Source organism: Aegilops tauschii, chromosome 2, assembly GCF_002575655.3.
Source record: "Aegilops tauschii subsp. strangulata cultivar AL8/78 chromosome 2, Aet v6.0, whole genome shotgun sequence".
Lineage (NCBI taxonomy): Eukaryota > Viridiplantae > Streptophyta > Magnoliopsida > Poales > Poaceae > Aegilops > Aegilops tauschii.
Genome location: NC_053036.3, coordinates 370,640,305 through 370,664,563, shown reverse-complemented (window position 1 = coordinate 370,664,563; position 24,259 = coordinate 370,640,305). Strand labels below are relative to the sequence as shown.

The following is a 24,259-nucleotide window of genomic DNA, read 5'->3' as shown; positions in this document are numbered from 1 at the left end:
GTGGTAGCAGTACAATGGTTTGCACACATTGACATTGTGCTTCTAAATGATCTGTAACATTCATTCTGAATTATTTGGTTTTGGTCCTATGCTTTTTAACTGCTTATTTACCGATGAAGATAGCATATGTTCCTATTTTTAAATGTAGTTATCGGTGCTTCCGGTTGGTAGACATCAAAATATTTTAGACTTTCAGACATTCTAAATCTCTTCATCCTTTGCTATTATTTATGATACATGGAATAGAGGAGGAAAAGCAGAGGGAGCGCAGTGCCAAGCAAATGCGGCAGGAAAAGTAGGAAATAGCATTGCTCGAGTCGGGAATGGTAGGGGCGGCACTACTCCTACGCTATTGTTCATGTTCGTGCCCCTGCTGCTACATTGAGAGATGTTTGACAGAAAAAGAGAGATGAGATGAGATTCTTTACTCTACGGTATTGTTGCTGCCACTATTTAGGGGAGCATAGATTATCCAGACAGTTGAATTTTGGGAAGTCTGGGTCTTGTTTGATGTCCGAACACGTTCGAACGTATGAGCAAGAAATGAACTTCGACCTTATAGATGACCTTAATCATTTAATGTGCATGGTAGCCCGTAGCACTACGGGCGTTCTACTAGTAGAAATAGGAGCCCATCATATCTATGATGATACCGGGTTTTGTCACAATTATCGTCATAGAAGTCTCATAAGCATGACAGAAAAAAATTCGTTCGGCCCAAAATGTCACGGATGTGTCTTTTTTTTTTTGTAGTGATCGGCGCCACCGAGACGAGGTTTTCCCTAAGCCCTAACACATCAGTTCCACCGAGTTATTCCCGTCGATCCCACCAAGATTCCTAACGTTCATATTTTTTGAACAAATCGGTGCCACCGAGTTTTCTGTTTGGTGCCACCGAGATGGGTCAAAAGTGTGTAACGGTTGGTTTTTGTGTGGAGGCTATATATACCCCTCCACCACCACCACCACCACCACCACCCCCTCTTCTCATAAGAGAGAGCCATCAGAATGTGCCTACACTTCCATCATTCATTTTCTGAGAGAGAACCACCTACTCATGTGTTGAGATAAAGACATTCCATTCCTATCATTGGAACCTTGATTTCTAGCCTTCCCCAAGTTGCTTTCCATTCAAATCCTTCTTCCACCATAACCAAATTTGTGAGAGATAGTTGTGTGTTGGGAAGACTATCATTTGAAGCACAGGAGCAAGGAGTTCATCATCAACACACCGTCTATTACCTATTGGTTAGGTGTCGCTTGGGAGCCTCTGACATGATGTGGAGTTGAACCAAGAAGTTTGTAAGGGCAAGGAGATCGCCTACTTCATGAAGATCTACCCGAGTGAGGCAAGTCCTTCGTGGGCGATGGCCATGGTGGGATAGACAATGTTGCTTCTTCGCAGACACTTCGTGGGTGGAGCCCTCCGTGGACTTGCGCAACCGTTATCCTTTGTGGGTTGAAGTCTCCATCAACGTGGATGTACGATAGCACCACCTATCGGAACCACGCCAAAAATATTCATGTCTCCATTGCGTTTGCCTTCTCCAAACCCTTCCATTTACCTTCATATGCCATGTTTTACATTCCGCTGCTATACTCTTAGAATTGCATGTGTAGGTTGATTGCTTGACTTGTCATAATTGCTAAAATCTGCCCACAACTAAAATTGGGAAAAGGAAAGATATTTATTTAGTCAAGTAGTCTAATCACCCCCCCCCCCCCTCTAGACATACTTTCGATCCTACACCATCTATGCATAAGAGAGAGTCGCTTACAAAACATTTATTTATCGTAGGGACATGTTGCACGCTCTTCAGGCACACGGTCTTTCCTAAAGTAAACCTCAGATCGACCATACCAACACCATGAATAAAAGCATTGTCATGCTTCCCATCAGAACGAATGTAGTCCGTGCGACCTGATGAGAAGAAAACATTGAGAAATCAAAACACACACACACACATGTATATTATCACCTGTGTCAATCCACCAACCAGGAGAATGACATACGAAAAGAACAATAGGAAATCTAGCATACCTGACATCTTTCATCACAATATCACCAATAAAAGCATTAGTATTCTTGTTGTTGTTTTGAGGCTAACACATGTCATAGCGGTTTTCGCAATCGGGAGCCCATTGTCCTTCCTTACCACGGACATGGCAATTCATTTCTTCTTAAAGGTCTCCTTGTTTTTTCTCATAAAAGGTCTCCTTGTTCTTATTGAAGTTGGCAGACTTGAGGCATTTCTCTTGCCTTCAAATTTTCCTTTACCCTAATAGTTGTTCTTGTTCTTGAATTTGTGGGATTGAAAATTCTTCTTGTGTACCAAGTTGGCACTAGAGCTCCCTTCATAGAAGCGAGCACGTCTGTCTTTCACCCTCGCCTTCTCTTTCAAATAAAGAGTGCCAATGAGATTAACAACAAAGAATCATGTCTGTTGGTTTTAGAAAAGTGACAAAAAATCACCACACAGGAGGAAGCTTGGCAATGATGGGTTCATCAATAAACTTGTCTAGCAACTCACAGTTAAAATGCTCAAGTGACTTAGCGAGTGATTGTATCTCATGAGCCTGCTCAACCACAGAGTGGTCATCAGTCATCTTTTAGTCATATTCGTTCCATGACATATAATTCGCTACATGCGTCCGAGAGACCCCAATTTTGGCCTTGAGCGCATTCCACATATCTTTGCCGACCATAATGGTCATGAAGGGATCAACAATCTTGACGCCAAGAGCACTCAAAACAACAACTCGAAAGAGAATGTATGTAAAGTTTGCTCATGTTTAGGAGTAACTGGCCCCACTAGCTTGCCCTTGGAGGCATGAAAAAAAATTATAGTGGTAAGCCAAAGAACTACCCTTTCATGGCACCTCTTGTAATTCACACCCTCAATCACAGGAGGCTTGAGAGTCGCATGAAAAGAAATTGGAGAAAAATGCCTACATCCATCAGGTTTTTGGTTTGATGAATATTTGAACAATTTTCCATTAAGGTTAATCCAAAAAATTGGTAGATAAAACTTGATATTCATATCGATTGCTACTGCCAGTATTTCAAACATGATCACTAACAAAAGGGGCGGGAACACATACGGTGCGGTGGAAGAAGAGTCGGGCACATTAGTCGCCATGTCGCTGAATGGATCGGCGGCGGCGGGGAAGTAGTCATGGTGGGGGAGAAGTCATGTGTTGCACGATGGAGAAGAATCCAACAATCGCGCGAGAGCGCTCCCTAAAAACATGATAGCACGTCTCCCGCACAGGATCACATGAGGCGAGATTTTGAAGGCTCATTGTCTCACTTGGCGGTGCACACCAAGAAGCTTGATGGGAAAGTTGTAAACGAAACAAAGCTCTGGAACGAGGCAAAATGCATAGGAGCTGAGGTGAAATCGTCTATGAAAGAGAAACAGCCTCTAATAGACAGGAAATGAAACTGAAGGGACTAACGAGGAGACAAGCAACCCAATAATTGTTAGTGCAAAATATGTTCCGACTTCTATTTTCCTACATGACAAAAAGAAACCAATGCGTACACGTGGCATAGGCCCTAGCTCCGCTCGATCACGATACACGACACGCGTGCGATGCGTGGCGGTTGGCAGAGGAGCGCGTGTGTGTCATCTTCTCAAGCTCTTACTAGTATGTGAGTTGACCAACCTTATATGTCGGTCCAACACATCCTCCACAATCAGGATAGGACTAAACTTTTCACACACCCTTGTCATGTATGAATAGGACATAGGACCTCTGGATTTTTCTAGGAATTACCGGAAATATTAAATAGGCTAGAGCTCAATAATTACAACAACAGTACCACGTTAATTGTCCATAGACATATTTGTTAGTCCACTAAACAATCTTTTCTATCAGATAAAATGAATGTAGGGCTCCTCTATTGTGTATTACGGTAGAAGAAATGATTGAGAAATCATCTTGCTCTGTTTGCACCGCTTCTTCACCGCGACACCACATCCAGTCAAGCTTCGTCGCAACTCGTATCATGATGTATTTCATGCTCCGACTTCCCGATACCTTTAGTACTTTTTTTGACGTGTCAACGGCGGGCTTACGCCTGCCTGAAGCATATATTACCAAAACATTGTAACCATTACAAAGAAGAGATCATAGTTTCATTGTTGGGGCAACGGCTTGACCAGAGCACGAGGTCGGCAGCAGCAGACCGAGCATTGATGTGGATTCCTTGGGTTTCATTCGGAAAAACCTTGGTGTTTGTGCGTTTCCAAATATTCCAGCGGATCCCAAAATAACCGAGGATCTGACTTTATTTGTCAGTGCTCACAAACGAAAGACGCTTCAAAAGAAACATTGCTTCCTCAGATACTGTAGCGAGCAGGAGAGTATTGGCCATCTTTTGTTCCACTGCCGATCACTCAAACCCCTCTGGGACGAGCTGGATAGTGTACATGATACCTTTAGTACTGTAGAACGGATTTGCTTATTCTCACTTAGCCTCATGTAAAACGTCTTATATTAACGTCTTATATTGTGGGACAGGGGGAGTATGTCATTAGACTTTTACGCGAGTAGACATTTTCTAGCTAACCACCACACTAGAAGCCTTTTCTAGCAGAGCTCTGCACTCCAAATGCATGTCTTTGTTCGAGAAACAAGGGTAACAATGAAACGCTTCAAAGGAAGAGGAGGGATATTGCCTAAGAGTTTTGTGGACCACACAAACCTCAAGGAAACCCGAGTCAAATTTCCTCCTCCGTTGGGTCGACGGACGGTTGCCCTGCTCACATCCGTCCTACATCCATGCGCAACCATGGAAACCCTCCTGCCACCTTGGTTATTTAAGCGCAGTAGGTGGCATGCAGAAACCGGTGAGTTTCTTTGCCCTCCTCTCTGCATTCACCCCCAGGCCATTCAGCCTCCGCCGAGGCAGAACATTCACCGGAGGTAGAGGGGAAACGCGCAACAGCCATGGCCTCGCTCCGTATCCTTTCAGTGATCGCTGTGGTCGCCATCTTTGCCCTCGCCGGCACCGCCGTCGCCAATGACCTCCCCGACTACATTGTTCAGGGACGGGTCTACTGCGACACGTGCCGTGCCGGGTTCGAGACAAATGTGACCGAGTACATCAAGGGTAAGCAAGGCATCTCTGACCCATACTATTACTACACATCTCTGAACCTGTGAACAGCTGAAACAGGACATGCTGCACTCAGTGGTACTTAATTTGTTGATGGACTGCAGGTGCCAAGGTGAGGCTGGAGTGCAAGCGCTTCGGCACTGAGAAAGTTGAGCGCTCGATCGACGGCGTAACCGACGAGACTGGCACTTACAAAATCGAGCTCAAGGACAGCCATCCGGAGGATATCTGCGAGATGGTTCTTGTCCAGAGCCCCCTCCCAAACTGCAACGAGATTCAGGAACTCAGGGACCGCGCCGAGATAGTCCTCAGCAGGAACGTTGGCATCAGCGACAACATCCGCATGGCCAACCCGCTCGGCTACCTCAAGGACAAGCCGCTGCCCGTCTGCCCTGACCTGCTCAAGACGTTCAACCTTACTACTGATGATGATCACTGAGCAGAGCAGGCAGACCGCCAACATGGTACCACTGGAGAGGCTGCTGCACCACACCAATAAATCTGTTATCTGGCATGCAAATAGCATGGTTGTATCAGCAGAGTACAGCATCAATGCATAGCTGTCTCTAATGCTACTTACAGCCTTGTGATGTACTCCCTCCGTAAACTAATATAAGAGCGTTTAGATCACTACTTTAGTAATCTAAATGCTCTTATATTAGTTTACAGAGGGAGTACCAGATCTTGCCATCGATTCTTCTTCTGCAAGCTGTAACAAATCTTGTCAACAAAAGTCACCATCCACCTAACCTGATAAGAACAATGCCATTTCATTTCTTTCTAAATTACCAACTTCAGAAATCGCTCATGTTAGATAACGCCTTGGGTGTAATTTACACCCGTGGCACTGTGTTTCTATTACATCACATAAGAGGAAGTATGAACTATTTCTATGGGGCTTATGTGGCAAAGAGGATGGGAAGCTCTTGACTCTTCCCTACCATGGTTTCAGATCTCCAACAGGTCCAGCAGTCCAGTTGAGATGCTTCTCGCTGGGTGGCAAGTATACACCCTCAGGGTGTGGGAGCTTACGAGCAAGGCCATTCAAGATCTGGTGGAATGCATCTCGTGGTTGGGCTGGCTGTGGGAACAACATGGCCTGCTTCATTGATGGATTTGCGAGCAATCTTTGCTTTCTTAGAATATCCTCGATGGGCATTGATGTCAGGATTGTGTCCAACTTTGGGACATCCTTCTCCTCCACAAAGACACCAATTTCTTCCCATGGGATAGCATCAGCAAATGGCAGCACAATATCGTCAGCTATGATGACTGGAATGCAGCCAAAGACCACAGCCTCAACCAACCTAGGGCTCCATGGTGCCCAGCCCAACGGGCACAGGCAGAAGACCGCACGCTGCATGTCTTCATAGTAAGTGGCAGGGTGGTCGGTGGAAATGTCAAACAGAGGATTGTTCTTGAAGTTCTCCCACAGGGAAGCCCGCGCACCTCTGTACAACACCACCACTGAAGTGAGTAAATAAATGGAACCAAACCATGAGGAAGAGTTCAGATTGGTCAAATTTTAGAAGCATTGATACCTTGCATAGTAACCACCCTCAGGGTCATTTCCGGTGTCATAGAACAGACCCCTAAAGTAAACGAAGATTGACCGTGGTGTGTCCCGGGGAATAAGGTGAGCCTGCATTTTCTGAGGAGGAGCAAAGGGTGGAATGATGATAGACCCCTCCTTCAGGCAAACATGATTCTCCTGTCCAAAAGTTTGCACCAATGTAGCACGTCGCAGCAATGGGAGAATGCCACGTTCAATAGCTTTTTCTTCCTGCAAATACCAGCGTAACTATTACACAGAGAACTTTTGAGCAAAACGCAAAATAAAGGAAGATATATTCCTAATTACTACCTTTGTAAACAAATATAAGACAACCTTTGCAGACGTCTTATATTTGTTTACAGAGGGAGTATGACCTACTGCCCTCCTTTAGTTACAAGTTGTACTAGAAGAAATAACAAAGTCAGGCATAAGGAAACCCTTAGTGAATATGTGGGTCCGAGGGACTAGTGAATTCACCTGATAATGGAAACAAGCTCCAAAATCATGTGGGACAACAAAGAAGTGATCTGCGCCATCAGTTCGGTTCCAAAAGGGCCACTTATTCGAAATATACTGGATCGAACTCCTCATCACCCGTGGTGACTTGAATGGCAAGGGAAGACCAGCAGGAGTTAGGTCACATGTAGTATAAACTGGTATGTAGAACCAATCAGCCTCTTTGGGTTTGAGTGTCCGCACAGCACTTGAGAGCAAGAAACGATGCATGAAAATTTCCGCAGCAAACATGTGATTGAGGCACCGGGGATCCTTGGTGACCATCTTCTTGTTATACTTTCTTGGCAAGTCATATATGAAAACCTTTAACTTTCCCACAGGATTGTCTTCTAGCACATCACCAGCACTTCCTACAAGTTAAATAATCGCAAATTCAGCAAACAGATGAGCGAATTATCTGAACAAAATTTGAAGTAATTAGGTTGTGCAACAGCAAAGCATACGACTATCTCTATCAAAAATTGTGAGATTATATCAAGTTTATTTAAACTACTTGAGAATGGTAAACTGAACCTTTGTGATTATAATTGATCAATTCTATCTCAACCAAATATATTTGTGTACAGACGCATAAACATAATCTTGGCACAATATCCAACACGAAAGGCAGAAAAAAAAGGCGTATCAACTGAACGGAGGAACTGAACCAGAACCAATCTGGACTCAGCGGCCCTCAAAAGATGACCTAGTCCACAACTCGAAAAACAGCAGGAGAACCAATCATCTCCACAGATAGAACCAAATTACAATCATACTAACTCGCAGTTTAAAGCGTCTCAACAGGTGGAACAGGAGCGAAGAAATCCTAGTTTCTGAAAACATCAAACTTTTGAGAAGGAAGAAACAAAAAAGGAAGAGATTTGGAGATATGGCCGGACCTGAGATGCGCTCGCTGTGCTGCTGAACGGCGTGGTCGGCCTCGCCGGACTCCGTAGCGGCCGCGGCGGCCGGCGGCGTCAGGACGGACGAGAGGGCCACTGCCGCCAGGAGCAGGGCCACGGGGAGCCATACCGCCTTCGATCCCATCGTGGACGGCACCGCCCTGCCGGGTCTCAGGCACCCAGAGCCGAGTTTAATTAACTATGAGATTGGATTTGGGAATTCGATAAAGGGAGCAGATTGGGTAGCAGAGCGAAGCAAGGAAGGAGGAGGTCAAGAAGATTTTGTTAGGAGAAATGGAGATTGGAGAGAGGAGAGAGAATGAGATAAAAAGTCTGCAGTAAGCGTACAAAACCACTTTCCTTGACCAGTTATGAAGTAAAAGATGGGGCTTAATTAGAGGTACTAATCACTGTGTTATCTGATCTCCGAAAAAAACACTGTTGTCTGTTTGGTTGAAAATCATTGTTGTTATTAATGCTGGCTTCACTTTTTTCAGGAAATCATGATGGCTTACTTATCTAGTGCCATATAAGGAGAGGGCCCAAAAGCACTGGCACTGGATAATAAGGGTAGTCATAATACTCCATCATAAGAGCAATTTCTGAAGAAAGAAATAAAGATTGTATGGTATCTTGTCTCAAACTTCAACAGTTTCTATGAACTAATTTGTGTGCAAACAAATAAAGATTACTGCCAACTCAAAAGAAAAGGGGATACAAAATATCACCACACAGTTCACGCTGGCTGGCACACATGCCAGCACACAAAAAGGGGTGTGACTTGAGTTCGACCACGCCATCACGGCCTCATGGTCATGCCAGCACACAAGCCGGCATACAAAAAGGAAGGCGCTCGCGGCCACGAGATCACTCGTCGGTGAAGTTGAGCATTTCGGCCTGCATCTTCTCGAACCACGGCCTCTTCCTTGGCGACACGGTGTTGGGATCCACCTTCATGATCTCCACCCCGGTCATCATGCTCGCGAGAGCCACTTCTTTCGCCTTGGTCTTGGCGTTGGCGGCCTCGATCTCTAGCATCTTGGCTTGCTTCTCTGCCTCCAGCTCAAGCATCTTGGCTTGCTTCTCCGCGTCCATCTCAAGCCTCCTCCTTTGGATCTCCATGAAGGCATTCATTTGCTCTTCTTTGAAATGTCGGCGCTCCTCCTCCCTTGAGTCCTTCTTATTCATCATGCCCTCCACGCTTGCGATCAAGGCCTTTGATGCCGCATCCCGCTTGTCCTCCTTTTTGGAGTTGGTCTTCCCCCGCGGCCGTGCCGGCTCGCCGTCCCCAACATCCTCCATGGCTTGCTTCCCCCACGCGACTTGAGGGCGGCATATTGCGCCTTGAACTTCTCCTCGTCTTTTGATGACCCTGAAGCAATGGGAGAGGTTGAAGCACTTGCCATTGTGTTGGACCTTGAATGCCTCCAAAGCTTGAAATGCCTATAAATGTTTTCATGCAAGCATATTGGCAAATGGTATGCGAATGAACACGCAAGCATAAACTTAATAACACAAAAGAGGGCGGCTTGCTAGCATACCATGTCTTGCATGCCGATGCCGCTCACGGGGCGGGCCTTGACACTCTCAAGAGTGGCACAAAACTTGTTGCACTCTTGTTGGATCACCCTCCATCGCTTTGAAATGGACACCCACCCGCGCGTGCTCACAATTTGGTAAGGCGAAAACTTCTTGCGCTCATGAAACTCCCGGTGGACACGAATCCAAAAAGTTGAATGCTTTTGTTCGGCACCCGTCTTGGGGTCTTATCCAATGTCTCGCCAACACTCGCAAAGAAGCTTGTCCTCGGCCGCCGTGTATGCCTTCGTGCGCTTGCTCTTGCGCTTCGGCTTCGGACCGACGGCTTGGTTGGCGAGCTCGTCCTCAAACAAAGGCTCCACGTCGATGTCGCACTCCTCCTCTTCCTCTTGCCCGTAGTCATCTGGAAACTCGTGGTCAAGTGGGAAGCTGTCCAGGTCCATGCCGACCTGATCACGCATGAAGGTCGCCTGATCGGGATCATAGTCAGCGGCCGGCGTGAATGCCCCACGGCCATCCTGGCTTTCTGTCTCGTCGGGACCATAGCCAGCGGCGGGCGCACCGCCCTCGAAGATGAGGTTCTGCATGTAGTCCTCGCCGCCGCCGGCCGGCATTCCCTCGAATAGGTTGCGGGCGTCCGGGAGCACGCCGGCCGGCATCTGCCGCACGCGTTTCCTCGCGCCTCCGGATGATGAGCCACCGGCCACCGGTGTGGCGTTGAGGTCGATGGGCGCGGGCGCGGGCGTGGAAGGCGCCACCACGCTCACATCGGGCGAGCACTCCCCGGAGAGGCGGGAGGCCTGCGGGTACACGTGGAAGCCGGGCATCGGGGTGCAAGCCGACGTGCGGGGCGAGTCGGGCAGCACCATCCGAGGGAACGCCGATGAGCTAGTGCTGGCCGCGGTGACGGCGGCGTTGACGAGGCCATGCTGGCTAGGGTTTAACCCTAGCATATAGAGCGCCTCCCTTGTTGTCGCCGCGACGCGGGCGTTGGTGACCTCCTGCTGCACGGTGGCGGCGACGGCGGCAGCCATGACAGCTTCATCTCTCGCGTCCGTGGCGTGCCGCCAGACCTTCCTCTTGGCCGACTCCCTTGCCCGTTGTTCGAGCGTTAGCGCCTTCTTTGGCTTGGGCGTGGCGGCGGTCTTGCGCGGGGCACGAGGCTTGCCTTTGATGGAGGGGGCGGTCGTCATGCCGGACGAGGCGAGGGAGGCGAGTGTCGGCGTTCTGGGAACGGGGGTCCCCAGACTTGCCTGTCTGCGGCCCACGGCGTGGCTCTGCGAGCGGGCCCGTACGGCCCATCTTCACCAGCAAGCACTCAAGACCCTTGCGAGGGGCCAAGCCTCGCGAGGCGAACGACAGAAGACCTCCTCGGGAGCATCCTCGCCAGGGTGGCTCGCGAGGGGCGGAGAGATCAAGGCAAGGGAAACCTCACGAGGTTCTAGTGACGTGAGCCATGATGATCAAGATCAGGCGGGCGCCAGCGCGCACAGTGTCCTTGTTTCCTCTTTGGTGCTAAGGAAGCAAGCGCAGGCGCGGAGTACCGAGGCGTCAAGCAAAGGTTTCCATACCAGTGCAACGAGACCAAGACCAGCAGGACGGCAAGACGGAGGTCACCATGGAGCTCAAGGCGGCGTCACCACCAGAGCCTTTTGCAGGCGAAGACTGCTTTTGCCAGGATAAGTTGTACTAGTTGTCCCCTTTCAAATTGGCCATTGTTGGCTCCCTTCCCGCTCAATATTTGAGGAGAGGACCAGGGCCTATATAAATAGGACTAGCCACCACCGTAGGAGACAACTCATTCGGAGGCAACTGGTCTCGAACTCATTCGGTTCATCCTCGCACCCACCAAACACAAGAACACCTCGCCTCAGGAGGTTGTTCTTCCCCTTGTACTGTTCATCCTCAGCCCGAGAGGCAATCCACCACCACCACACTGGAGTAGGGTATTACACCACGACGGTGGCCCGAACCAGTATAAATCTTGTGCCCCTTGTGTTGCGAGTTCGTCGAGTTAGCCTTTGAGATCTTAGCGAAGCTAGGATGTAGATCGGTAGGGGGAGATCTTCGTGCGCACCCCAGTGTTCGAACCATGAGGGTTTTGCCGGAACCCGTGATCCGATATTTGGTGCGCCAGGTAGGGGTGCGCCGGAGCTCTTCTTCCACCAGCCGATCCGCTCGTTGATCCTTCGGCGCTCCGCGGCTCCGATGTTCGGCGACTCAAGAGCCAATACCGACCACTGGCCGACCCGGGCGGCCTGGCCGACCCGGGCGGCGCCGTCTACCCAAGAAGACGTCAACCCCGCGCCTCAGGCAGCACGCGCGCCGCCAAACACCGCGGGGCGCGGGCGGCGCGGTCACTCACCCTCTGCTCTTACTCCACGACAAGTGCGAGCGGTCGCGAGGGCCTCAAGCCACGCTGCCACCACGGCGCCGCACACCCGGCGGGAGCAGGCGAACATGAGGGCCGCGCTCACAGTGGCTCGAGAGCTGCTGTGATGCCAGTTAATGAAGAGCGGTCGGGATGCTTTGCTAGAGCGCGTCGCCGAGCTCTTGGACGTCGCGGCTTCAGGAGCGCCACCCTTCTGTACTCCGCTCACGCCACAAGCTGCGCCCGGGTCGCATGGCGGACCACGCCGCGCCTGCGTGCCCGCAGGCGCACCACCAGGCTTCATCGACACCGGCGCAACCAACGGAGCTGTACGCCCGCCCGCGCCCGCGCCACCTCCGCCCGGCGCGGGCACGAGCGCCGCCACCTACGGTCCGGGCGGGATGCAACCCTACCATCCTCGAGGTGGCACGCTAGGACGGGCGACATGGAGCGTGGGGCACTACGGCGAGGTCTTCGAGGCGGCGGCCCCGGAGGCCTATGTGCCCCGCATGGTGGACCAGGAGTACATGCTGGAAGACGACCCTGGCTCGTTCCTCGAGCCGGGCTGGGAGGAGGAGGCGCTAGAAGCCGGCACCTTTCGGGAGCCATCCGGAAGCCTCACCAACCGCGCCGGCGACAACGACTACAGGGTACCACTAATTCCTCAGGAGCAGGCTTACGCTAACCATGGTGCGCAGGAGGATCAGGTCGCGGCAGCAGACGGCGGTCCCAGCTCGTCGGCCTCTGTTGAGGATATAGACCTTAGAGTCACCCGCCAGGAGGGGCCGGGTTACTCATAATGGTCATTGCTAGAAGCCCGGCGCCAAGCTTGAAGACGGTGGGCCGGAGATGGGCTAAGACCCGGATACGGCTTAAGGCCCGTAGTTGCAATCTTTATCATGGTAGAACTTGTAGTGTAAGGCAAGAATAGTTGAGAGTTCGAGCCGGACACTCTTATGAGTCGGCCGGGACTCTGAGAGCTGCAGGGCGTCCGCCTCCCTATATAAAGGGACGACCCGGCAGCGGTTTAAGGCAGAGAACAATCTCATCGAGAGCCGGGCATAGCAGTTTAGCTCCCTGGTGATCGTAACCTTAATCAATACCACCTCAAACTGGACGTAGGCTTTTACCTTCACCGTAAGGGGCCGAACCAGTATAAACCCTCGTGTTCCTTGTCCCGCATTAACCCCTTCAAGCTTCCTAGCTGCGATGGCTCCACGACTAAGTCCAAGCTCGAGGACATCTGCCGTGACAATTCCACGACAGTTGGCGCCCACCGTGGGGCCAGCGCACGGTGGATTTGAGTTCTTGAAGGGCGGCTTCGAAGGGCTCAAGGGATACGCTGTGGGCCGGATGACCAAGGGTCGTCGCGGCAAGCTCTACATCGACGATGCAAACTGGGGCCCCGACGCCGGCTCAATTGAGTACGGGTACCGGGTCCGCTTCGGCGGAATTCATGTTTTCATTGGCAAGATTGGTGAGCCGGGCCCTGAGCCGGGTCTCTGCGCCGATCCCGTCGAGACGGCTCAGCGTGCACGACCCGCCCGGGCCCGGCCTGCCTTAAGGCATGCTTTTGTGGGATGTATCCATGGAGGGCCCTCTGATCGATCTGGATCTGGTGATGAGGCGGCCGCCGGCTCTGACGGCGAGTCATCCACCGACGAGTCAAACTCGTTGTATCAACTTCAAGATGGCAGGCTCATGGGTTGTTCCGATGGTGACAGTATTCCGGACCCGTTTGAGCCGCCAAGTCAGGTTGCAGTCTTCATGGCCGGTGCACAGTCTGTTCAGAACCCCGCTGCTGGAGCGGGAAACCCGGTGCCCTCGCCGGCTCAGGTACTAATGGATCTCACGGACAAGATGACGGCTCTGTTAACCGCCACGGTTGACCCGGCAGATCAAGCTCAGCATGATGTGGAGGTGGCGCAGTTAAAATTGGATCTAGTAAAAGCTAAGGAGGATCTGGCAGCAGAAGGGATAAGGATGGCTGCGGAAAGGGCGGCTGTCGACGCCCAACCCCAGTTGATTCAAGCGCAGTCCTTCCAGCTCACGATGGATCAAAACGCGTCCAATGAGGTCCTGAGAAGGAGGCATCAAAAGGCCCAATCCCGACTCCCTCCGGTTTACGATCCACGAAACCTCTTCAACACGCCGGGTGCAGGATCTAGTAACCCGCCAGGGGTCATAGTGCCCGGGTCTGGGACCCCTATTCAGCCACAAGTGATGGGGCCTCCCCAGGTGCCCCCAGACCCGCCTCAGTACGTGCCAATACCCCCGGGTCATTATAATAACCTGCTGGAGAACATGGTCGCCGCGGCGGCACGGCTGGCGGCTCTCCCGGTTGACGGCGACTCTCCGACGGCTATTGAAACCCGCCGGGTCAGGGAACTCCTTCAGACAGCACTGGCGCAGCAAGAGGCGTACTCCTATAGCCGGGACAGGATCTACTCGACCCCTCGCCCAGGCCGGAGCCCAAGTTATAGCAGGCACATGGTCTCAGCGACCGGCTCAAGTAACGTCCGACGCCATGACCTGCCCCCTGGCCATGGCCCGGCTCATAACGGAGCCTTTCACGCAGCAGACCAAGACAGAGCACGACGGGAGGCGGAGCAGGTGCCCCAGCTGACGGCTTACCAGACTCCCCTAGCTTATCCGACGGCTTCCGTCGACGTGGGTATCCCTACCAGGACTGGGGTGTCCCTTGTTTAGTGCCAGCTATCCGCAACGAACGTCTACCCAAGGACTTCAAAGGCCCTAGGAAGGTGCCTAATTACACAGCAGACTTACAACCCGCAGCCTGGATCGAGAGTTACGAGATGGCTATGGAACTACTGGAGGTCGGTGAGGCGGCCATGGCTAAGTACTTCACCATGATGTTAGATGGGACGGCCCGCACTTGGTTGAAAGGGCTACCACCGAATTCCATTGGGTCTTGGGCTGAGCTGAAGGCCCGGTTCATCCAAAACTTCAAGGATACCTGTAGGCAGTCTATGTCAATCGTGGATTTGACTAACTGCAAGCAGCAAGAGGGTGAGTCTACGACACATTGGGTTCGCCGGGTTAAGGAGATAATACATTCCTCGGATAAAATGGATGCCGGCTCTGCAGTCTTAATGTTGGAGCAGAACTGTCGTTTTGTGCCTCTGAAGATGAAACTCGGGCGGCTTAAGTGCGACTGCAATGATATGGGTACACTGATGGCGGCTCTTATCAAGTACGTCGATTCTGATGGTACCAAGGACCCCGCTTCAGATGATGAAAGGACAGGGAAGGGAAAGAAGAACGGCAATGGCAAGGGTCCTCAGCATAACCCGGGAAGCCAAGGAGGAGGCAAGCGCAAGGCCGATGGCAGCCTAGAGTTTGTAGCCAACGCCAGCTCGCAAGGTAGTAACTAGCGACGCAAGGGGAGGCCCCCTCCCCGAGGCGGCGGGTCCGGTCCGACGCTGGAACAACTGTTGAATGAGCCTTGTCCAAGGCATGGCTCTAGAGAGAAGCCAGCAACTCATCTATGGAAGGATTGTGCAATCATGAAGGCCTTTAAGAATTACAATGGCCCGGGCGGCGGCTCAGGCGCCGGCGGTTTTCATGGCCCGGGCGGCGGCTCAAATTCCAATCCTCCGAACGGTCAAGGGGGCTTTAATCAGCAGTCTGGCCAGGGTCACCAACAGCAGTAGGGGGGTTATCAGACCAATCCAAAGCAGCTTAGCGGTGGACAGTATCATGTGTTTACCACCAGTCTGTGTAAGCGAGATCAGAAGCTTCATAAGAGGGCTGTGAACGCTGTTGAGCCGGCGGTTCCACGCTACTTGCGGTGGTCAGAGCAACCTATAGTGTGGAGTAGGGAGGATCACCCTCCCCGGGTGGATAATCCGGGTCACTTGGCCCTGGTGGTGGCTCCTCAGGTGGGAGGATATAAGTTCACTAAGGTACTCATGGATGGGGGCAGCAGCATCAACATCCTCTACTATGAGACATTTCGTCGTATGGGGTTGATTGATAAGAATCTCAGCCAATCAAATACTGTTTTCCACGGTGTGGTACCTGGTAAGTCGGCTTACCCAGTCGGCAAGATCGAGTTGGAAGTGGCCTTCGGAGATGAGAACAACTACTGGGTGGAAAAATTGACCTTTGAGGTGGTCAAGATAAGAAGTCCGTACCATGCCATATTTGGGCGGCCGGCTTACGCCAAGTTCATGGCACGGCCGTGTTACGTATATTTACAGCTCAAGATGCTGGGTCATAATGGGACCATTACGGTTCACGACAGCCGGAAGGTGGCCTTGGAATGTGAGGAAGGCGATGCAGCTTATGCAGAATCTGTTTGTGCAACAGAGGAGTTGAAGTTTTACAAAGACAACGTTGACCCAACAGATATGACCTCTCTAAAAAAGCCGACTACGGAGCATGAGCCGGCAATGAAATTTAAGTCGGCTGATGAGACTAAACTTGTTGATTTCGTTCCAGGAGATTCATCTCAGCAATTCAGCATCAGTACCAATCTGGATCCAAAATAGGAAAGCGCGCTCATCGAGTTCATCCGTGAGAATAGGGACATCTTCACATGGAAACCTTCTGACATGCCAGGTGTACCTAGAGAACTCGCTAAGCACACTCTCAATGTTGATCTGAAATTTAAGCCGGTTAGACAGTTCCTTCGGCGGTTTAATGAAGAGAGGCGGAAAGCCATTGGCGAAGAGGTGGCCCGGCTCTTGGCGGCCGGGTTTATTGTTGAAGTCTTCCACCCAGAATGGTTAGCTAACCCGGTGCTCGTACTCAAGAAGAACGGCACTTGGCGGATGTGTGTGGACTACACGGACTTAAATAAAAGCGTGTCCGGCTGATCCTTTTGCCCTTCCCCGTATTGATCAAATTATTGATGCTACGGCCGGTTGTGCGCGCTTAAGTTTCCTGGACGCTTATTCTGGATATCATCAGATTAAAATGGCAGTTAAGGACCAGGAGAAGACGGCGTTCATCACTCCCTTTGGAGCCTTCTGCTATGTATCCATGCCCTTTGGACTCAAGTGTGCACAGGCGACTTATCAGCGTTGCGTGCAGAACTGTCTTCGTAAACAGATTGGGCGTAATGTTCATGCTTATGTGGATGATATTGTGGTTAAATCCATAAAAGAGGAAACCCTGATAGATGATTTGAGAGAAACCTTTGATAATCTCCGGGTCTACAAGATGATGCTTAACCCGGCCAAGTGTGTCTTTGGTGTCCCTGCAGGCAAGCTCTTGGGTTTTTTGGTTTCTGACAGAGGCATTGAGGCTAACCCGGAGAAGATCAAGGCCATCACCTCCCTGGCTAAGCCGGCGTGTATAAATGACGTTCAGCGTTTGGCGGGTCGCATCGCTGCTTTAAGCCGGGTTATAAGCCGTTTGGGTGAGAAGGCCATGCCATTATATCAGTTGATGAAGAAAACTGATAACTTTGTCTGGAATGATGCAGCTAATACCGCTTTTGAGGATTTGAAGAAGCAGCTGGCAGAGCCCCCAGTCCTTGCTGCTCCGGTCGATAAGGAGCCCTTATTACTGTACGTGGCGGCAAACACACGAGCCGTCAGTGTGGCTGTGGTGGTGGAACGCAAGGAAGAGGGTAAGGAGCATCCGGTTCAGCGGCCGGTTTATTATGTCAGCGAAGTGCTTATTGAGTCCAAACAGCGGTATCCACATTGGCAGAAGCTTGTTTATGGTGTGTTCATGGCAAGCCGGAAGCTTAAGCATTATTTCCAGGGTCATCCCATAACCGTGGTCAGTTCTGCCCCTCTTGGTGATATCATTCAAAACAGAGAGGCCACAGGGAGAGTGGCTAAGTGGGCTATCGAGCTCGGACCTCATGGTCTCAAATATGTGCCACGCACTGCTGTTAAATCTCAGGCCCTGGTGGATTTCATCAATGATTGGACAGAGTCACAAGTGCCCGAGCAAAAGCCGGATAACACGTATTGGACTATTCACTTCGATGGGTCCAGGCAGTTGGAGGGCTCGGGGGCTGGAGTTGTATTGGCTTCCCCTAAAGGTGACAAGTTCCATTATGTGCTACAGTTGATGTTTCCTTGCACTAACAATGCGGCTGAGTACGAGGCCTTGCTCCACGGTCTTCGGATGGCTAAGGAGATGAGCTTGAGCCGGGTAAGGTGTTTCGGTGACTCAGACTTGGTGGCTCAACAAGTATCAGGCAAGTGGGACTCTAAGGACCCTCTCATGGCGGCTTATCGCCGCGAAGTTGATGCCATTGCTGGGCACTTTCAGGGCTACCAAGTAGAGCACATTGATCGCTGGAAGAACGAGGCGGCTGATGCTTTAAGCCGGCTAGGCTCTCAGCGAAAGCCGATGCCGCCTAATACTTTCCTGGATGTCCTGTATAATCCTTCTGTTAAGTTGCCTACAGAGGAAAACTTGGCTGTCCCCGACCCGGAGGCACGGCTGGTGGCGGCTCTCCATATCATACCAGACTGGACAATGCCCTATCTGGCTTACATGACCCGGGGGAGTTGCCTGAGGATGAAACTTTGGCCAGCAATAACCCGGCGGGCTAAGTCAATGATTGTTATCAATGGTGAGTTGCACCACCGCAGTGTTACGGGAGCGTTTCAGCGTTGTGTTTCCCCTGAGGAAGGGCAAGAGATCTTGCGTGAGATCCATGCAGGGGATTGTGGCCATCACGCCGGCTCAAAGTCCCTTATGGCTAAGGCTTTTCGTCATGGTTTTTATTGGTTGACGGCTCATGCTGATGCAGAGGACTTGGTCAGTAAGTGTGATGGTTGCCAAAGGTTCTCGCGACGGGCTCATGTACCGGCTCAAGAGCTGAGGATGATCCCAATTACTTGGCCCTTTGCGGTCTGGGGGCTGGATATGGTTGGGCCTTTCAAAAGATCCAAGGATAAGAAGACCCATCTTTTGGTGGCAGTTGACAAGTTTACCAAGTGGATTGAAGCGGAGCCAGTTAGCAAGTGTGATGCAGCCACGGCGGTTCAGTTTATGAAAAAGGTGATCTTTCGCTTTGGTTTTCCACACAGCATTATCACTGACAATGGCACTAATCTTTCCAAAGGCGCCATGGAAGAGTTTTGTCAACGAGAGCATATCCGACTTGATGTTTCCTCAGTGGCTCATCCTCAATCCAATGGTCAAGCTGAGATAGCTAATCAGGAGATTCTGAAGGGCATCAAGCCCCGGCTTTTGGTCCCTTTGCAACGGACGCCGGGTTGTTGGGTGGAGGAGTTGCCCTCCGTGTTATGGAGCATCAACACTACTCCTAACAGGTCTACAGGTTTTACGCCTTTCTTCATGGTTTATGGGGCGGAAGCAGTCCTCCCCAGTGACATCCGTCATGACTCACCTCGCGTGGCGGCTTACGTTGAGGCGGATAATGAACAGGCGCGCCAAGATGCTCTTGACTTGTTGGACGAACAGCGTGATGTGGCAGCAGCCCGTTCAGCGATTTACCAACAAGACCTGCGCCGTTATCATAGCCGCCGGGTTAAATCCCGGGTCTTCCAGGAAGGTGATCTCGTGCTCCGGCTCATCCAGGATCAAACAGATGCACACAAGCTATCCCCACCTTGGGAAGGGCCCTTTGTGGTCAGCAAGAATTTGCACAACGGGTCATATTACCTCATTGACATTCGGGAGCACAAAGATTCACGTAAGTCGGAGGAAGTGACCCGACGGCCGTGGAACATAGCTCAGCTTCGGCCTTACTACACTTGAGCCACCGGCTCTCATGATGTACATACTTCTCTAAACCATGTATATATTATGATAAGTAATAAATCAGGACCTTTGTCCTTTTTTCTCCTCCAAATGTGCACGTGTTGTTTTCATTGCCAGATTACATGATAACTTGAAGGAGGATCTGGCTTATGATCGTATTCGAATCTAGCCGTAGGCGATAAGGTCACTTGGGGGCTTCCTGTTCAAACATGGGTCGTATTCGAACCAAAGAGAACATAGCTGTCGATACCCATTTGATTGGCAAAGTGCCGAGCTCATTGGGAGGTTTTCTTTGGTCATATTTGAATCATAGTTTAACCCCTTTGAGAACCGACGTGGATCGTATTCGAATCAGCGTCGTTAAACAATTCTTAAAATCACTTGGGGGCTTCCTGTTCAAACATGGGTCGTATTCGAACCAAAGAGAACATAGCTGTCGATACCCTCTTGATTGGCATCGCCACACCCACTGGGGGCTATATGATCGTATTCGAATCCTAGCATAACCCCTTTGGGCCGGGTCTCTGGTCGTATCCGAACCGGAAGCCCCTAAGTTCCTCTGCTTTATAGCAAGTTCCGCCTGTTTCTTTCCAAGTGTATACGGCCGGGACTCACTTTGCCGGCTTAACTTTGGTTTACAGTATTAGCTGAACATAATGGGTGTTATTAAGACAGGTAAACCGGAATTTCGGTACCAACCTTCCTTTCCGGGTTATCTAAAACCTTTGCCGGCTTAACTTTTCCGGCTGAGTGTTATTACGGCTGCCTTCAGGATATTATTGAAGACCAGTCCTTTTTTTTTAATATTCCGGGTTATCGAAAACCTATGATTCTCAGGGCGGTCAGCCTCCTCGAGGCTTGTGATTTGTCTTTCTCTGTAGGATAGTTACATGCAACTATTTTGAGAGTAAGGAAAACAAATGATTAATTATGACCCGGAGAAACATAAAGGAGGCAATTTCAACGGACTTCAGAATTCAAGGCGTGCACGATGGCACGACAAAGATAAAGTATTGGTCCTACTCTATCAAGACTCGTTGAGTCCAAAAGGGTGAGGCATTGTTTGGTAAACCGCCAGCCGAGTTACGACGCTTGCTGAGTTGAAGTCTCCGGCTCGTTCCTATCTTCTCCTCCGGCTGATCCCAAGACCTGGAAAGTTGATGACTTCCAGTCGATGCCGCTGAGAGCTTCGAATTGGGCTTCCTCGTCAATTAACCCGGCCGGGTCAATCTCCGGGGCAAAAGTGTGCTGACGAGCCGGCGGGATCAAGTTGAGGGCTTCATAGCGCGGAGTAGGGATCCTCTGATTTTCTGCGTCGTAGCCCGGCTGATACTTGGTCAGATCTGTATCATTGCCAATAAGAGTGGCCACCGGGCGTACAGTCTTCACGCAAGCTGCGAAGTCCTTCTGATCAAAGGCGGTTCCGTCTTCCTTCAGACTTGGGTAGCTGAGGGCGATGTCCGCTGGGTCTAACTCTGGCAAGAACGCCTTGGCCCGGCTCAGCGCAGCGATTGCTCCGGCTCTTGCAGAGGCCCGTCGCAGCTCTTGGATCCGCTGAGGCAGAACGGCGAGATGGCGAAGGACTTCCGCCAGGTGAGTCGGCACCTCGTTGGAGAGGGCCACCACAGCCAAGGCACGTTGTGACCCGGTGTAGAGTTGCTCCACCAGAGTATATACGGCCTTCAGCTTGGTCACCACACTCTGATTCAGGTTGGCACTTCTGGGGCCTGTTTAACAGAGTCAGATAAGCCACCGACAAGGATGAATTAGGAGATATAAAATTCTAAACTTAATGAAAGCCGGTGAGATGACTTACCGAAGATTGTGGCCACCATCTGGGACACTTGGCGCTTTAGGCCGGAGAGCTCTGCGGTTTTCTTGGAGAGAGCCTTCTCCGCCTGTTCAGCCCGGTTCATCAATGCGGCCTTCTCTTCGGCCCACGCCTTCCGCTCAGCGTCAAACTCCGTCTTCAGCTTCTCTTGAGCGGCGATGCTAGACACAAACTTGGCGTTTGCCTTCTGGGTCTCCATTTCTTGCATCTTCAGCCGGTTCTTGAGATCGGTAAGGTCAGCCTCAAGCTTCTTGCCAGCAGCCCGTATAGATTTCCGGGTTATGGCATGAACAGTTACTATGCAAATGTAAAGTCCCAAGCGTTTTCCAAGCAAAGACACTTGGCACTTGGGGGCTAATGCATATTGAACGTTTCTATTTACACATTGCCGGTTCAATGGAGTAAGCCGGAACCTAAGTCTACAACATACTCAATCATAAGTCATCGACTTGGGGGCTAGCATGGTACAGGTAACTAAGCAGTAAATAAGAGGACAAAAGGATGTTACCTCAGATTTTTGCTGGATCTGGGTCACCATAGCAATCTCTGCGTCCCGGCTCTTGTAGACTTGGCTGACGAAGCCGGAGACGATCTCTCCAATGTTCAAGTTGGAGTAGTCGGTGAGGTCCAGGTTAACCCGGTGCGACTCTAGCAGCTCCCCTTTGGCGGAGCACTTGGCCAGCACGGTAGGTCTCCCCGGCTCAACAAACTCCGTCCGGGTGATTACCACGTCCGGGTCGTCTGCTGTGGAGCCGAGCTGGAGGCCTCCGGGTTAACAGAAGCTTCTGTAGTTGCCTTGGTAGTTGGGGCAGCGGCTTCAGGTGCAGAGGCGGCTGGCGGCTCTTGAGCGGCTGCCTCTGGCTCAGGCAAGTCCGGCTCATCGACTGGCTTGGACTTCTTCGCCCTCTTGGTGATCTTGGCCTGGGCACTGAAAGGACAAAAAGATTAAACACAATAGGGTAAGTGAAGGCAAAAGTACAACATGAGATGGTTATCATTACCCGGGCACGGTCTTGAAAGCCGGCAGACTTGACTGCATAGAGTCGCCGGAAGAGGGGGAGGTCTCCTGATAATTTGAGTCAGAAGAATTGAGTGGCTGACGTATAACACCCGCTAACGGATGAAAAGGGTACAAGTGAGAAATAACCTCAGTTCGGCGCTTCCTTGATGCGTCAGGTAACCCGGAGGAGAGGTCGGTGTCCTTGTTGGTCCGGGTGTGATGCCGGCTCTCATGAACCTGTCGCTTCAAAATAAATTGAGGATCTTGATAAGCTAAAGGATGTGAAAAGCTTACTTTCCGGGCTACCCTTCGGACTTTCAGCCTTGGCAAGGGCTCCGAGTCGGAGGAAAGTGACATTACCTCTTCAACCACCGGGTTACTGGCTCCGGTGTCATCCTGTTGATGAACAAGTGTTGGTAAGGCAGACAGAAATAAACAATAAAACATAACAAAGAGCTTACAGGTTCAGGGGTTACCTCTGACTCGGAGCTGTCGCTTAGTTGCATCAGCTCCGAAGCAGTTGGCCTACTTCCCTTCTTATGGGGAGCGGCTTTTTTGGCGGCTTTCTTCACCTTTCTGGCCTTCTTGGCCGCCTCATGGTCATATTTGACCCGCCAGAACTTGTCGTCAGCCTGAAAAATACAATGATGATTTCTTCAAACGATTCAGATGAAAGTTATATACAGAAGAAGATAGGATGTTCAGATTGGCGGCTTACCGCTGGGGCTGGGTTGGTCTTGCAGAAGGGGGCTAACCCGGTCCTTCCGCAGTCTGCCAGGCTCTCGTTTAAAAGAGCCTTGGTCATCTCCTCTGCAACATCTTCAGGAAGATCGTTGCGGCTGTGTCTCTGAGGGTCATCCTTTTGGCCCGTATACTCGCACATTAAGTCGGGGCGGCGGCTCAATGGGATCACCCGCCAGGAGATCCAGACCCGGACCAAATCGATTCCGTTGAGACCATTGCCCAGGAGAGCCTTGATCTTGTTTATGGTGGGGAGCAGAGGCTGGCGCTCCGTCGGAGTCAGCTTGTCTGACAGTGGGTGTGTTGATTCCAGACGCGATGGGCGAAAGCCGGGCAGCGGACTTTCATCAGCCGGTGACGTGTCTTGGCAGTAAAACCATGTCAGATTCCAGTCCTTGGGGTGGCTGGGCGGCTCTGCGTAAGGGAAAAGGCAGTCCCTTCGCCGCTGAATGGAGATGCCACCTAGCTCTAGACTTGGCCCATTGGCGCACTCATTCTGACGGTTCAAGTAAAAAAGCTCTCTGAAGAGCAGCAGACTAGGTTCTTCTCCAAGGTAAACCTCGCAGAACACTTGGAAGTTGCAGATATTGGACACTGAGTTGGGTCCTATGTCCTGAGGCCGTAGATCGAAGAAATTCAGAACGTCTCTGAAAAACTTTGAACCTGGCGGTGCGAAGCCCCGGCTCATATGATCCGCAAAAATCACTACCTCCCCGTCCTTTGGCTGTGGTCTCTCTTCTGACAGGTCAGGGGCATGGTAGGACATGACGTCCTTTTTGGGCAGATATCCAGACTTAACAAAATCCGCTAGGGTCTCATTGGTGACATTGGACCTCATCCAGTTGCAAGTAATGGAGGCTTTGGGAGCTTTGGGAGGCATGGTGAAAGTCGGCAGTCTATGATAAAAGGAAAAACGTCCGGGTTAATTATAAGCCGGAAGAAATCTACAGTTCAATGTCAAGGTGGCGGCTTATGAAGGGG

At 51.0% G+C, this 24,259-nt stretch overlaps 3 protein-coding genes across 3 annotated transcripts; 1 reads left to right on the top strand and 2 right to left on the bottom strand.

Moving 5' to 3' along the window:
* The first annotated feature begins 4,549 nt into the window (after positions 1 to 4,549).
* On the top strand, positions 4,550 to 5,719 carry LOC109774556 (pollen-specific protein C13-like). Its single transcript, XM_020333297.4, has 2 exons — positions 4,550 to 5,119; positions 5,230 to 5,719. Exons 1-2 carry the CDS (start codon positions 4,957 to 4,959, stop codon positions 5,562 to 5,564), a joined length of 498 nt encoding a protein of 165 aa, XP_020188886.1. The 5' UTR covers positions 4,550 to 4,956; the 3' UTR covers positions 5,565 to 5,719.
* Positions 5,720 to 5,879: 160 nt separating this feature from the next.
* On the bottom strand, positions 5,880 to 8,745 carry LOC109774555 (probable glucuronosyltransferase Os04g0398600). Its single transcript, XM_020333296.4, has 4 exons — positions 8,075 to 8,745; positions 7,158 to 7,546; positions 6,667 to 6,908; positions 5,880 to 6,576 (listed from the first exon to the last, which is right to left on the bottom strand). Exons 1-4 carry the CDS (start codon positions 8,220 to 8,222, stop codon positions 6,063 to 6,065), a joined length of 1,293 nt encoding a protein of 430 aa, XP_020188885.1. The 5' UTR covers positions 8,223 to 8,745; the 3' UTR covers positions 5,880 to 6,062.
* Positions 8,746 to 9,843: 1,098 nt separating this feature from the next.
* Positions 9,844 to 10,443, bottom strand: LOC109774561 (uncharacterized). Its single transcript, XM_020333303.1, has one exon. The coding sequence runs from the start codon at positions 10,441 to 10,443 to the stop codon at positions 9,844 to 9,846; it is 600 nt and encodes a 199-aa protein (XP_020188892.1).
* Positions 10,444 to 24,259: the final 13,816 nt, after the last annotated feature.